Below are 16,494 nucleotides of genomic sequence, written 5' to 3' on the forward strand. Positions count from 1 at the left end.
GCTACGATACAATCAATGTTTTGAAGTATTATTGTTGCGAAGGTTTGAGGCATTTCATAATCATATGCTTTTAACTGTCAATCACATGAACCCCCTCCCCCCCCCCCCCCTTGAGCAAAGAAGGGGGGGGGGGAGGGGGTGCTATATCATATCCTTGCCCTCCTTAGGTCAAAACAACATTCAACCATACCCTCAAGCTGCCAATGAGGAGCCCCCACAAGATTTGTTCGGGAGATAAATTAACCGAGCGTGAGTCACAGCGGGTTAAATCCCTATCAAGAGCAATCCAATGCCAAGCTCTGCCTACAATGGCACTTTTGTCCTTTGCCAGCGCTCGCCCAGATCGTAATCGAACAAGCGTGGCAGCCGTTACAGGAAGGAGCGAGGAACGGGGCTTAAAGCCCGGGCCTGGTTTGGGGAATCCAGGGAAATCCGCTGAAAAGTCCCGCTCTTGACTTCACCATCAAGACAGAAAAAACAATAAAAAAGAATCACAAACCACACGACATGAAAGAGAGGTTTTGACATAAAAACAAAGTTTGAAGAGTCAAAAATTTGAAAAGAGAACCTTTCTACTCACATACAAACAAGCTACATGTATGTCATCATACAGGAAAACCATCCCATTCATTATGTACATAAGTCTATCCTTCTTACCAACAATTAAGACAAATAAAAACTTTGACACTAATGACCTTACACTGTAAGTGAATTTGAGTAATTTTGCTCATTTTTGATTGCACCAATATACCCAATCCTATGAACAGAAGGATGAACATTTCCTTTACGTCAATGATATCAAGAACAAAGGATTACAGACAGTTCTATTAACAATGTATTTCTCTGAACTGAAATGCGCTTGAGCTTTAACAAAAGATAGGGGTGATCTGTAAAAAGCATCGGGCTTTTACTCAGTGCGCTTGTTTTACGGGGAAGAGGAAATGAGTAGGATTGTGAAGTGGAGATATCATTAAGTTGCAGTGAATCAGATGTGATGCGAAGAGAGAGGATCCAGCATTTTCATGGAAAATCAACTTAGCTGTATCTCCCTAAACCAATGGTTACAAAGGCAGGGAGATTCCATGAGCATTGAGACATCCCATGAAGAAACAATACATATACTTGAATATCTGGTGCACTTACACGAAACCAATACAAATCATCTACAATATGAAAAGAGACTTTCAGAAGACTACGATTCTACATAATGTATGCAAGCAACCCTATTCTCAGAGATTGTAAAGCAAAACATTTATAGCGGGATGAAATTTTCACGAATTAGGAGCTGATAGCCTTTTCTGCCACATGAAATTTTTGCAAATTGTCACTAGCATTCAAGACATATATAGTGCAGACAAGAACTTTCGCGTGCATTTTAATCTTGTGACTGCTTGGCCATCGTAAAATTCGCAAAATAAACATTTACACAAACATTTCTAATTTTACATTACACTTTACAAAAGCCTACATGTACATAATGTACCAGCATGATCTTACAAATTATATCGCAACACTACATTATGTAAAAGATTATTCCAGTGTACCATTTCTCCTTTACCATGTTGATAGCGTTACACTGGCAGAGATACATGGTAGATAGTTAGCATCACAAAGTGTGACTTAAACTGATGGTACACAGGGAAGCAGGTTATTTCACACTCTTCAGTCATTCTTTATCACCACAGCAACTTTAGCACTAAAACAAACCAAACAAACAAAAAACATACAAACATTATAATGTCAAGGAATAATGATGTTTACTACAATGCTGATTAAAGAAAATACTTTCATTGTCATTTCACTGCTGATTTTAATGAAATGATGGTAAACGCAATAGAGGGCTATCAGCAAACTAGAGTGACTCAAAACACATTCCCTAAAAATTTATCAAGGGTAGATAGGCCTTCCTGTTCACCACGTTCTCATCTATACTCTTTCTTGTTGTTTTTTACTCACCTACCCCCCCCCCCCCCCCCCCAAGATTGCTTGATATTCTCTTTATCATTGCAATGCTGCCCATGATCACATGCTGAATAAGAAGAATCAAGGTATGGGATAGTGGTTGTTATCTGCAGCTTTCTTGCCATTGTTCATATGAAAACATCATTCACCTTTCAGTCAATATCTAGGTCATCTGGGTAACCTAGATTGAGAAGAGTTGAGCGCTGTAAGATTCACTTGTCTGGAGGAAACCCTGAGCAGCCAAAAACATTGACATCTTGATGCCTACATGCACGTCACAAGCTCCATACTACAATAACATCTCTTATGTTAGACAAAGCTGTGCTAAATGCTAGTCACACTTCTGTAGTGTTGACTTAAAGAAAGATTGAACAATTTTTTTAAAATTCATTTTGTTTTTAACCAGCCAGAAGATACACTGTAATCTCACACCAAGAAAACAATTATATTCAATATTCATACATTCCTTTCTTTTTCTCTGTCACTTACGTGCATCTAGTCAAATTGTCCCCCCCCCCCCCCCACTTCCACATCTCCTTGAGTACTTAATAAACAAGATGATCATAGGCCTGCACTAACCTACAGTGTATAAACCTTTGTCCAACTGACCTCACATGTTTCAAATCCACAAACTTAAAATAGTTTTATGATGTTTTCCATCATTGTTTACATCTGTCCCAGTCCCACATTTTATTGCATTTGATCAAACATTGGAAACTGATAAGGACGAGAAAAAAAAAAAGACCCTGTAAAAGTGAAATATATTTCGCTCAGAAGGAAATTTCAACTCCCAAAAACCAAAATCCTTCAGCTCTAACAAGAATTTCTGGAGATGGTAAAATATCACACAAAATGACTACAATCCCAAGATTATAGATAAGAAACATTTACAGAAATTGGCCTAGTGCGAAAAAATGTACCAAAGTTTCTACTTTATATTAGTGTTTCAGATTAACCTAAATGAAAATTAACCTCTGATTATCAGCAGATCCACACAGGAGTGAAACATATAACATGTCTTCTGCCTCACAAAACTTCTTTATTCTAATAAATGCTTTAATTTCATCACTGCTGAAATACATAAAATATTGGTCTTTTTTTTTAACATGACCCTTTGACCTACAGAGATGTGGAGATGCAACACAACTGCCATACAGTGTATTACCCATTTTCACCATGTGACAACAGATTTCATTAAATAGTCAATTATTTTTTGCCTCTGTGCATGTCTTTTGACTCAGACAAATTTACTGTTACATAATTTGTATGTAATGCATGCACAGCATCATATCAACTGCATCTGTAATGCTTTAAAAAACAACAACAAAAACAGAAAAACTACTTCAAACTGAGAACCAAGACGTACAGTGTTGCCACATCCTGTATTCTGTTGGTTTTACTTTTCATTCTCTGAATGGCGTATGATCTTACTGCAGACACATCAAACCACAAAAAGTGGGCGGGAATAAATCATCGTCTGGATATCATAAAAACATGCCATCATAATCATCTCCAACTCAACAGAATGATTTTATCCACATCGGTTTGGCATGCAACAAATGTAATCATACAGTTCAGGGCATTTAAATAAGCAAAAAACCAAAACAAAACATAACAGAGAAAAAGAGATGAATCAACGAAATCTCAAGAAATGGTTGCTTTCTCTCATATTTCACCATATACAAATCTTTCCATACAAACTAAAATGTACTTCTAACTTGGTATGAGACAACTGCCAATTATCTTAAACTGCCCACCAACATCTGATCTAAATTGCATACGTCACTCTTTTAGAGGAACATTCCTGACAATTTTTGCAAAAATCCCAAAGATAATTTTTTTTTTTTGTAATTCTATCAAATAGATGGATAGGGGTATGCCATTTAATTTCCAAAGTGACCAGGATCATTCTGGAAAACCACGAAGCCAATAGGACTTGTTTAAATCACAGCATAAGCCATTACGACCAATGGCACAGCTGACTCACATGGGTTGGAGCTGAGCTAGCTAGTACATGTAGCCCTCCAGAGTTGCTCTGTCGACTGCAATGAGCTACACGCCTGGTAGAATGTAATGAGCTCTTCTACCTACTCTTGTTGAGATGTGATGGAGGGGCAAGCAATAAATCAATTCATTGCTTTGTGATGCAAATTAAAGATAAAAATTCATGATCAAATTCCTGTAGGGTCTTACAGAATTCATTTGTCTTCACAGATCTCATACAATGTATGCAGTTTATTTCATACATTTGTCTTTTAATGCCACAAAATCATTTGGAACTCTCCTTTAAGAACTGCAGATCACAATTTAAGTTGAAGTGACTATAAAACATCCTCTTTGTAATGATCAATCATCAAGTTAGCACATCCAGAGTCTATCAAGGACGATGCAATCATTTTAATGTCAAAGTATTACCTTATCACTCAGAGATGCTTTGAATAAACAGCCTATGACCAAGAATCAATATGGCATGTTTTTGTCAAACCCACAGCCTGCCTACTAATAATCCATCGGTCAGAGTGCTTGCAGCACTTGTTTTTTTTTTCCTTATAAAGGAAAAAAAAAGAATGTGTGAACAAAACATGTTCCTTCTTCTTGTAACAATAGCCACCCTTAAATATGAAATGTAGCATCCTTGCTTACGGAATGCTTAGCAATTTATGTGTACAAACGGGAGTATGAGCATGTGACTCCATCCCTCTCCATGTTTTGTCTTGCTATCATTATGATATTCTATACTTTGCATAATCAAATGCCTTGCAAACATATACATCCCTCATGTAGACTGTAAGCATTTTTAAACCTCAAACAAACATGGATGCATTTCACGCCACGTGCAGTTATAGACACGAAAGTACGCATGAGCTACAGCACAACACACTCATTGAGGAGACTCAAGCTGCCTGCTACGGATCGACTCAAGGAATCTCTTTATGCGAAACTACATGTATATCGCAAATATTAAAGAATGTCGCAACCTTTGCCAGCATTGTCCATTCTTAGCAGCACTTAGCGAAGGCGTACTGCCAAAAGAGCACACGGCAACTGGCAGGCAGGCAAGAGCAGTCCAGGGTGTAATAAAAGGAGAATGTATTCCAATGTAGCACAGACCATAAATCTTGGCCATCATTTAATCTAGGGGGAAGTATGGAAGACTGGTCACAATACCAGCTCAATAACACACGCGGCCATCCTCGTGGACCATTCTCATTTATTGTCGAGGGGAAGGAACTCCAGGATATTTCATCTACAAAGGAACCTTGTGATTCATCACCTTTTTCAATTTCGAGATGTTGATGTTTAAATACACAACCACTCATCATGATTCAAACTTGGTGATGACTTTCGTAATGTCAATGCCCACAGGACAAAGTCAGCTCAAAAACACTCATATATATATATGAATTATCAGTTTCTACCCAAAACTTTTCATCATCAATTCTGTTAAGATCAAGCACAGCCTGGCAAACATAAATGGAAATCGACTGTCAATTTCTTCAGAGCAAAAGATAAATGATACAACTGTACCATCAGCAGAGAAAAAAAAAATACTGTGACAATAAAGATATTTGTTTCTTCCTGGCATAACTTAAAATTATATTTTGAGATAGAACTAAGAAAACATACAGTATACTATTATATCAACAATGTTTAGATAATCAGTGAATAGATGCTACTTTTCATGATTCCCGTGACTACTCTAATATATTATTGGAAAATTGAGCAAAGAAAATGGGATTAAATCGGGATTCAAACCCGAGACCTCCGGATTGCTAGCCCGGTGCTCTTTTCTTTTTTTTTTTCTTTATATGTTTTATTGATTTCAACTATTGGCATACAAACATAAATCATTTCCAATTATGGTATACAAATAACACAAACAAGAAAAATAAGTTTGCGAAAAAAGAACCGGGCTACCTCTTTGTCTCTTTTTCGCTAGCCCGGTGCTCTACCGACTGAGCTATAGAAAGCCCTAGTTCAGTGTTCGTCCCAGAAACCCTAAATTCTCAATGCTCTAATATACTTACAACACCATGCCTTTAAGACCACAACACTATCAAAGTATCATGTGCAAACATTTATGATACATTCTGTCCCCTCTCTTCTTGCTAGGGACGCCAACATTCCTGATATGACCCATACCCTTGGTAATGAGCCAGCATGAGAACACATGGGTTGTTTTCACATGTACTGAGACTGAGAGTACAATTACGTAATTTGAATCATGAATCTAAATGATGCATCACTAGAATCAAAATTCAAATGACGCATTTTGGCCCTGTGTATAAATGCAAATTGGAATTGCAGAGGATCATTTGAATCGTAAATCCAATCGTGATTCAAATGACAGTCCAGAGGTGTTTTCCAATCATAATTCTCCAGAATTATGACACAAAACAGCCATGTGTAAGGATTGACTTCTAAATTGTATTTTTTTTTGGGGGGGGGGGAGGGGGGCAGCTGGCGGTAACCTTTCAACCACTCCTACACACACAAAAAAAATGCTCCTCAAATGCTCAATTGCAATCAAAGTGTGTGCTACTTGCCGCTCAAAGAGTGGTTGATGGGAACTCAGAGAAAGGCCACAAAGCTTTCCTCGGTGGTGCGAATGGACAACAAGTTTATTTGTAATTGTAATCATAATTGTAATTTGGCATTGCAATTACATTTCTTGACTGGTGTGAAAACGGCTTAAGTTTGCTTCTCGGTGTTAATTGGGCTGTTTATGTTCATTGACACATAGAGAAGTATTTGCATCACTTGTGCCTGCATACCCATGAGGGAAGGGGGGGGGGGGGAGGGAGGTGGGAATCGCTTTCCATCAGAGAAAATCTGACAACTTGGAAAAGATAACACCAGAGCACAGAGTGAAAGATACTCATATAATATAGAATGCTGCATTGATGTAATCTACCACAGGAACAAGGTTGAGTTTACATAGTATCATGCTTAAGTTGAATGTCTCTCAACTCCTAACGAATTTTTTTTTCTCTCCTCACCCCCTTCCCACAAGACATCAGGATCATCATTTCAACAAATCAAAATAAAGAACATACTATACTGAAAGCTTTTCTCCATCATAGACATTTCCATACTCTGATACCCAGTGAAGTATGAATGTAGTTTTTCATTAAAAACCATAATGCAACCTGTCAGGCTGTGGAGAAAAAAAAAAGATTGGTGAATACATTGTGCATTCCTCATTGTTTGTGCACCATCTGAACACTCTTTTGAGTCTTGTTGTTCGATTTATTATGTACCCATATATCTAGCGAGTCTATTCTTTTTGTGTGTGTATGTGTGTGTGTGTGTGTGTGTGTGTGTGAGAATAGTATACATATAGTACATGTTGCAATCATGTCATGATAAGAGTTAATATTTTTCCTCGTTTATAAATTTGCAAATAGCACCAGACTAGTGAAATTTGTGAAAGTAAAAACCCTGCAAAATATATGTCGTATGCAGTACATGTTTTTGATCCCAGTAGAAGCCAAATTATCACATCATCCAAATCCAACTAATCTTGAAATAAGATGTGTCGAGGTCCGACAAAGTCCATGACCTCATGTTTATACTACAAGCACTGTTGGAATACATTGTATATGACGACCTGAACGTGGAAGGACTGGACAAACAATGCGATAAAGATGTGCAAGATATGACAGACATGATAAGATATGCCCCATCATACTGAACACTGACGTCTAAACAACACATGCAGTACTTCTCAAATAGTAACGTGTGGCTCTTTGCCAGTTAGGAGAAATGTAAGACTAAGCAGGCATGAATTACCCCTCCCCCCCCCCCATCCAGCGCATACACACACACACACACACACACACACACACACACACACACACACACACACAGTGGGAAAGGAGCATCGCAACTGTGGGGGTTGGGCTATGGTATGAAAGATCCATGGGGGAGGGCAGGGAATGTCCCTGGGGAGGGGCAGTTTAGGAGACACCTTGTGTAAAGTTCTCAGGCATTAGTTCTTTTGGATCGTTGTGTCTAGATCACATGTCTCTTTGCCATCTGTAACTAGCCATCAGTATGCTCAAAATTACTAATAACTAATAATTATTAATAGCTGGCATCTGCAGTGTATGGGACTGTCTAGCCAAATCTTTAACCTGTGCACTGCACAAATTTGAAGACATTCATCTGACTAAAAGCCAAATCCTCGTCATTTGATATAGTATATTACAGATGATCTTCCAACAGGGCATATTGCTGTTTAGGTTGTTTTCATTTCTTTTTGTCTTTCTTTTCCAAGGGTCATCTATCTGACCCTAGGGGCTTGAGATATGAGACCAAACAATTAGAGAAAGAGGTTTGATTGCATTTTGATATCCAGATCGGTCTCTTGCCGGCAATCTAACACTCTGGCACAAACAAACTACTCAGCTATCAGAGCTGAAAAAGAAGAAAAAAAAAAAACCCACAGCAAAACAAAAAACAGATATACAATTATGCCGATATGAAGAGATCAAATGAAGAATTCTCTACCAGCACTAACCTCTCCACAAACTTCTTCTCTAACCTCTCCTCTTAAAACTGATAAGACACTCGCTTCTTTCCAGGAGGGGAGATGAAGGAAATGTTGTGTCTGATACCGTAGAATATCAAGTTCCAATTTCAGCAGTACTTCCTGCTCTCTTGCGCAAACTAATTATACAATCTCATCAGAACATCTTCTTGTTTTTTCTAGCACCACATTTTAAGTGTTTGCGCTCGGCTTACCATCAGTACAGGCCAACCCACAAAAAGTCATAAAGGGAAGTAGTTTAAGTCAACTATGTTACATCAGCAAAATTATATGCTTCCTAATGTTTTCTTGAACATTCATACCAACAGTAATCTGATACTCTATGGATAAGAGTCGGTCAAGAATCCCAGTCAAGAATATGAAACCATTTTCACTGAGCATCCAAACATTCAGGACTACATAATGTGAACATTTAGGTTGATGAAGTGCATAGTATATATAAGAAAAAAAAAAAAAACTAGTCCAATTCCTTTGAAAAGCTATGGCATATAGTGCAATTTATCATAAAATCAATACCGCTGTATATCAAACTAAAAGCTGAATAGTACACAGGACAATGTATGTAAATATACTCATGTGTGTGTACATATATCAGAAATTTCTTCCTTTTTTTTTTTTGCCAACCACTACTTCCTTTACTGAATATCCTGACAGCAATGAGGGGAAGTCCATTTTAGTCAGTGTTGGCTGTACATACATTATGAAAAAAGAAAAAAAAAAATAACTGTGCCAGATTTATTGCAGGTGCTGGAGTTTTACATGACAACTTGAAACAACATCCACCACTGAATATTGACAAGGGGGAACACACATGGGTCATTACACAGACAGACATCGGAAGTGGACTTTGCTGATGGTTGGTGTTCACATGCAGCACAAGTGAACAACTTGTGAGCAGTACAAGCTGACAACTACACTGTAGCATGGAAACATCACATGCTTCCTCTAGCAATCTATACCAGTGACTTTTTATACCCCCCCCCCCCCCCTTTTCAAGACCTGTACAGACTGCTCGAGTGGACTGGGGATGGGCGGGGGAGGTAACACCTCAACAAATGGAGTTATGTATGGAGTAACCTGCTATGTACAATTATTGATCCTAAAAACCTTAACAGATACGAAATAAATGTGGTAAACTCCAAAGGGAAGTGTAACACGGACCAAAAATCCCAGCTTTAAGAGCTTGCAAATTATGCTAAGCCTTACATTACATGCTGATAACACAGACCACATAAAACTATAAACAAGAGACATTACATCTGATGATATTTACTAATAGTTGGTCTTTAACATTTATAATTTCCCCATATTCTATGGATTGTTTATAATGTTACGGATGCATTGATAGCAATTCAGTAGAACAACCCAAACAATCTACATACAGAAACTAGGTAAAACAGGAAGTAGTGACTGGTACAATGTATAGTTAGGGGGAGAGTGCAAAAAAAAAAAAAAAAAAAAAAAAAAAACCAGGCAAATTAATGGGACAGTCCCCAAGCATCAGTAGTAACGATTTCATTTATCCTGTTCTCATTAAAAAAATAAAAAAATAGATAAAAAATTCATGTGAACTTCTCAAACTATGTCCACCACTTCTCATTCTGTGGCAAGCTAGCAGCAACAAGTGCTAACCACAATACCAGTGTTGCATGAGATACATAAAGAGGCGGTTTTTGGCAGTATCATTTACTTATTTGTTAATCAACCACAACGTTGGGCCTTTGCTTGAAGGTCTATTAACACCCACATACAACAAGTTGCAGTACATTTGCAAGGTATGACTGCTTTAATTTCCCCCTAAAGGAAAAAGCAAAGAATCAACATCATATCATAAGGTCATTGCATTTCTTTTTATCTACATGTTTTGGCATGAGTCCAGCCCCTCCTACCCAGCCCCTCCCCCTTCCCAGAAACCAGCGACATGACACACCCACTGTATATGGGTTCGTGATGGCCATTTTTGGTATTTTACTTGTTTATCTAAGCAGACATTTTTCTCATTGTTTTTTCCCCCATTTCTCTATTTCTTCTCTCCCCCCCCCCACCCCCACCCTCTCCCACTATGCAAAAACTCCTATGGTATATATTACTTATGACATCTGGCACCTTTGATTAAGTTGACAAGGGATTTAACCCCTTCTGTGCCACGGACTTCAGCCAGAATGTATAACGTTGTGGAGTTTTTTGTGCCAATCGGCACAGAAAGTACAGAAAGGGTTAAATGAAGAAAGTTTCATTGTTGCACTCTTGTAAAGATCACTGCAAATGTTCCCTCCTGTTCTTTTAGCTATCACGCACAGGCAGTAACAGCACTGTCACACTGTCACAGAATTATTCTGAGCTTTATTTATATCTTCCTTGACGTAAGGTATCTGTGAATCAGTGATGAGTATTCAAGGTTGCACTAACTCGGGAATAAACAGTCACTTTAATGATAAGAAATCTGAAGAATTTCTCAAGCTGCAAACCTTTTTTTTTTTCTTCTTCTTCTGTATTCACCACCACTCAAAACCATTAATGTGAAGTTTACTTCATTTAATAATTGATATAATGTACTATTTTTAGTCCACTTTGCTAGCTTTATTTTTTTCAAATTCAGGGGGAATTCAAATGATTACAAGGTCTCTTTAAAGTGCATTTCAATAACAATCATGGCTACATCTGCCAAAGCTTCAAGAGAGAGCTCAATAGAGATTTGACTACAGAGACTTGGCTACACGTATTGCCACTCTGTGCCACATAGAAAATGCATTGAAACAAACAAACCGCCAACTTACAGAAACCACAGGTAAAGTAAATTGAATTGATACAAAATAGATAGATAGATAGACAGATAGATAGATAGATAGATAGATAGATAGATAGATAGATCTATAGATAGATTAATAAGCAGATAGACTGACATACTGATATAATATAAACAGATAGAAAAATAGATAGTAAAGATAGACAGATCTGATTGAACTGTACGTGGACAGATACTTAGCATAAACATATATAACGTTTAAAAATAGATGAATAGATGGAGAGATAGAGATAGATAGAGTGATAGACAGACAAACAAACAGACTGACAAGCCTATCAAAGTGCCAGAAAGGGCTCAGGTAGGCAGGTCTTTCTGCTTCACCGTTGCTGCTATTTTGTTTCTTTGTGTACATTGAGTCATTCAGCCAGTTGAAGACGAGTCCTGAGCATACTCGGGCAGGTGTCTATGGGAAATATGTGTTGTAGCAAAATCAGTCTGTCCTCAACGGGTTAAATAGAAGTAATTTCAATGTGGGGTATTTGTTTGGCACTTTATACAGCCCTGCTCAACGCAACATAGTAAATCAACACATGATCCTACTAAAATGTTGAGTGTAATGAAAAACTATATGCTACTTCCTGAGTATTGAACACAGGGTACCCCAACCTTCTCTGCAATGCTTCAAAATATCAGCAATATGACAAGTCCATTTCTTACCAAGACTGAGGGCTTTCTTCAAATTTTTGAATAACTGTCAAACAGATGCTCAGAATGCAGACCTTTTGATAAGTTTTGCAGAAATTTGATATTCAACTTTTCTTTGCAGGTTTCCATCCCTGATTAGAATTCTTTTTTACATTGTATTCTAGGTCATCTATAAACAAAGAAATGATTTTTCATATCACTTGTAACTTCATATCTATAACAAGTGAGTTGCTAGACGGCTAACATTACATTAAGCCAGAATAAACGGTCATAGATTTCACATGGGGAAACTGAAGATGAAAAGCCTGACGTGTTTTGGCAGGTTTCCATACAGATAGCATATCAAATCACCCCCCTGCCCCCGCCCCCCCCCCCCACATTACCACCTGCCACCCCTTACCCCAAATCTTAGAACTCACACTCCCTGCTACTCAAGCACATTGAATAAACAGAGAATACGAATCCCAACGGCTTTTTCTTCTAAACCAAAACACAGATTGAGGAAATTAAGACAGAGACCAGTTTGCAGTGTGCACATCTAATACATGCAATTCACAATGAGATAAGGACCATCTATGTTGACAAGCACTCAAATACATATCACACACTAACGGCAAACTCAACCTGTGACCCACGGATTCCGTAATCTCTATTGCTCCTGACGATGGTGCCGCCAGCATTAACCAGCAGAGGAAGTACCGCAGTGGACTTTGTGTTCAAAGTGCACCCCGACCTCATCTCTATTTCTCACATATAGTTTGCACACGTTCACAAATCTGTGAGAGATAATGCCGATGATGCCTTGACTGAAATGGACACATTAACCCTATGTGCCTAGGCAGTTAGCCAGAACTTACCAAGCATGTATACCTTAATTGTTTAATAGTTGATCCCCCCTCCAAGAAAACAGCTTTACAAAAGGAACTCTGATCAGTACAATGCACTCCCGTTATCATGAACATGATTACAGAGAAATTCTCAATACAGCAGAGTAAAAATTCTGGTCCAAAAATTATCATCTATACATCTTAACATACTTTAATGTTCGGCTATAATGAAAGAAAACTGCCAGTCCCGAGGACTTTGATATAGCGGGAGTGTCTGTATTGTAAGTTAGACAGCCCAGTTAGATATAACAATGTCTAAGTCCAGCAGGAAGGCGATGATGACAACCCACAGACTAGGGGGATTAGGAGATTAGGTAATCTCTACTAAGTGACAGTCCCTCCCCAGACATCTGGACCAACCAGTGAAGAGACACACTCCCCAGGTGACGTGCTAGGGTGTGGAGGGGTTAAACCTCAGGCACTGCTTACAAAGCAGGAGGCAGCCATTTTATCATTTGTGTGATTACATAATATCATGTTTGACACAATCCTAACAAAGTCTGCGAACCAACATCGCTCCAGATTTGAGTGCAAAGCTCCATTGGCTTCATCCCTGTCAGTGTATTCAGTATTCTACAGTCCAGTGTGTTTTGATTACAGTCTAACCTCTGTTATCCAGCCATGTCAGGACCGGCGCCCGTCCGGAAAAGCGATTTGGTCCGATATCGAAGGTGCTATGTTCAAATGCATACCCGTACATGAGTACAAGTAGGCTGCCAACCCAGTGGTAGCTATGTAGATAGTGTACACCGCAGCAGTAGTGCAATTTACACTTAGCCTACTTAAAATCACAGTCATGAAATTGAAACATTTCACTGTAAAATTCATAGAATATTTCTGTGGGGAATATCATAGGTAAATTGTGCAAGTACTGGAGGAGATTTAATTGTGCTTAAAATCACTTTTTTTTTCTTCACTGCTTGGAGGTGTCTGGATAATAGCAAAGTCCGGATAAGAGAGGGCCGGATAATCGAGGTTGGGATGTATTATCAACTTATCCCAAGGGAAACCTGCCACACGCAGGCCGTGACCCTTACCTGCTGTAGAATGCTGGCCAGCTGGTTCTTCTCTTTGGTGGGAATGCCATCTTTCTGTAGCTTGACGAGAAGCTCCGGCTTCTTGAACGGTCTCAGAGCTAGAATGTGGATGATTCGATCCCTGAATGGGCAGAGAGAAAACACATAGCAGGTTCAAGTCTTAAAGGGATCATATAGTTTTGGTTGAGACCTAACTTCAGGTTTCTAACATTTTTTTTTGGTGGGATAATGAAAAACCTCTTATGAAATATGAAAGAGCATGTAATTCCATGAGGAATTCAATGTTTATTTGATGAAAATTGGTTTTGAAATGGCTGAGATATCCAAAACAAAGTGATTCTAGTAAAGTGTGGGACCCACACTTTATTACGATCGCTTTGTTTCACTTTGTTTTTGGATGTTTCAGTCATTCCAAACCCGATTTTCATCAAATAAACTTTGAATTCCTCTTAAAATGGTATCCTCTGTACTATTTTGTAAGTGTTTTCTTGGTATCTTGCAAAAAGTTAAAAGCCCAATTCTAATCTCCACCAATACTGTACTATCCCTTTCACCATATTGAATGGGGTTTTCTGCATAATAGAGCTAAGATGTTGTATTTTAAGACCCTGAAGTAGCATTTAGACAGTTTAATCAGATTGGGAGTTATCAATGCAAAAATCCAATTGTATTTTTTTTTTTTTTTTTTTTTGGGGGGGGGGGGGACATACTGTATATCATGACTGTACAGATCTGAGTGAGTGATTACTGATGATGGCAGTTTTCAGTGCTTATCAGTTCAAAGCTGGTGAAAAAAAAAAATATAGTATGTTGTTGCACTGTTGAATAAAGCTCTTCTTATAAGGCAACATGACCCTACCAAATCATCATTGGAAACCACACAGAGCACCATCTCACTGGCGTTGGCAAAGCAATGATGACCAACAGGTGAGTTTTTGTGGAAATCACAATCAGAAATTACCTGGGGGGCATTTCACGAAGCGTTCTGTCCAACAAATTTGTCGGACAAATTTGCCCTCAGCCAATCAGATGCAAGGATTTCAGTAGCTTATAACAGTTTGTCGGAAAAATATCCAACCAAAATGCTTCATGAAATGCCCCCCTGGTCATCTAATAGTTCAGGTGAAATGAACAATGCTCTCACGCAGCCAGCATATTTCATATGACTTGAATGAATCACCTGATATACACTATCTCCAATGTTGCGTTCTACTGACAAATTTGGGAAAATATAGCTATTATTAATCATTGGTTTGTATGTTTGTTTTTGTTTGTTTGCAAAATAACTAAAAAGTTACGAACAGATTTGGATGAAATTTTAAAGAAAAGTTGACAATGACATAAGGAACAGAAGATTAGATTTTGGTAGTGATCCAAAACACCATCTGGATCCAGGATTTTTATTTTTAATTTTTTGAAGGATTCTTTATCATAGGTAGAGTCCATCATGACTGCTAGATGGCACGCTTGCTTTTGTGCTCTCCGAGTGCTTTTCTAGTTTCAAATCAATCAGTTGAGAATGTCATTAGAGTGAAAGAAATTGAGTGCCAATGAAGAACAAAGCATCTCTTACCTATAGGATCTATTATGTACTGCTGATTTCTGGCTCGATGAGAGACCGGTGCTACCCTTGGTACTGAAACCAGACGGCTTGGGGCCACTACTTCTACTGCTGCTATTGCCCATTATTGCACTTTTCGAGGCGGCCAGGGACGCAGAGTGGGAGTTACGAGACGACGACGGCAACGAGGTGGACATCAACGACGATGACAACGACGAGGATGATGACATCAGCGTGGCTGGCACTGAGGAAACATTGAAGCTCGATGACGTGGAAGAGTACGAAATGGAATTGGAAGATACTGAGGGACTGTTGGTACTGGATGTCGATGAGGAGATGATCTTCTTGGCATGAGCGGAGATCGATTTCCGTTTGACGCGATGCCCTGGCTTGAATTGGTTCTGCTGCACCTCCTTGGTGCTATGGAATAAAAAGGAAAAGCGAAATGAAGCTAGACTCTGCTCCCTCCACCATCATTTTATGACCTTCACAGATTTCATTTGCCATAGTGATGTAGTTTCATGACTGGATCAAACATTTGACGCAGTTTACTTTATGTCTGTATCTGTTTGTTTTCTTTCTCGGGTAAGACCCTAACGATCAAAAGCCAACTTTTGACAACACAAAGCGTGTATTGCTTAAGATTACAAAACAATCTGATCTAGCACAGAACCTGGGGTCATGATGTGTTGCAGCGTTCCCTGGAATTTTGTGCCTGAATACAGACATTTGGTTTCACATCTGTCGCTCAATGATGCATTTACAAATATTCTGTCTTAACTTTTGGAGTGCTTTGAGTGTTGACTGGCACAGAAAACCACATAGCATGTCAGAGAAAGAGTTAACAAGTCAGCAATGTCAGGCCTCACCTGACTTTCTTCATCTCCTGGTCAGCAAGCTTCATCTTCTGCTGGGTGGTCTGGTAGACATCGTCCGTCCCGCTGACTGTCACCTTGGTCTGGATGCCCCCCAGGGAGTCCAGCTTGTCCTCCCCGCGGCTACGTGGGGATTGAGAGATACGCAATGAGTGGTTAAAACCAGAG

General features: G+C 38.8%; 1 protein-coding gene across 1 annotated transcript in view; it reads right to left on the reverse strand.

Moving 5' to 3' along the window:
• Positions 1-16,494, reverse strand: part of LOC140230428 (RNA polymerase II elongation factor ELL-like) — a 65,186-nt gene that overhangs the window by 12,060 nt on the left and 36,632 nt on the right. The window contains exons 4-6 of the mRNA XM_072310581.1: positions 16,321-16,449; positions 15,464-15,871; positions 13,891-14,011 (exon numbers count right to left, since the gene is read on the reverse strand). Of these exons, the coding sequence (XP_072166682.1) occupies positions 13,891-14,011; positions 15,464-15,871; positions 16,321-16,449 (658 nt within the window). The remainder of the gene's footprint in view (positions 1-13,890; positions 14,012-15,463; positions 15,872-16,320; positions 16,450-16,494) is intronic.

The sequence above is a fragment of the Diadema setosum genome, chromosome 7 (genome assembly GCF_964275005.1).
Source record: "Diadema setosum chromosome 7, eeDiaSeto1, whole genome shotgun sequence".
Classification (NCBI taxonomy): domain Eukaryota; kingdom Metazoa; phylum Echinodermata; class Echinoidea; order Diadematoida; family Diadematidae; genus Diadema; species Diadema setosum.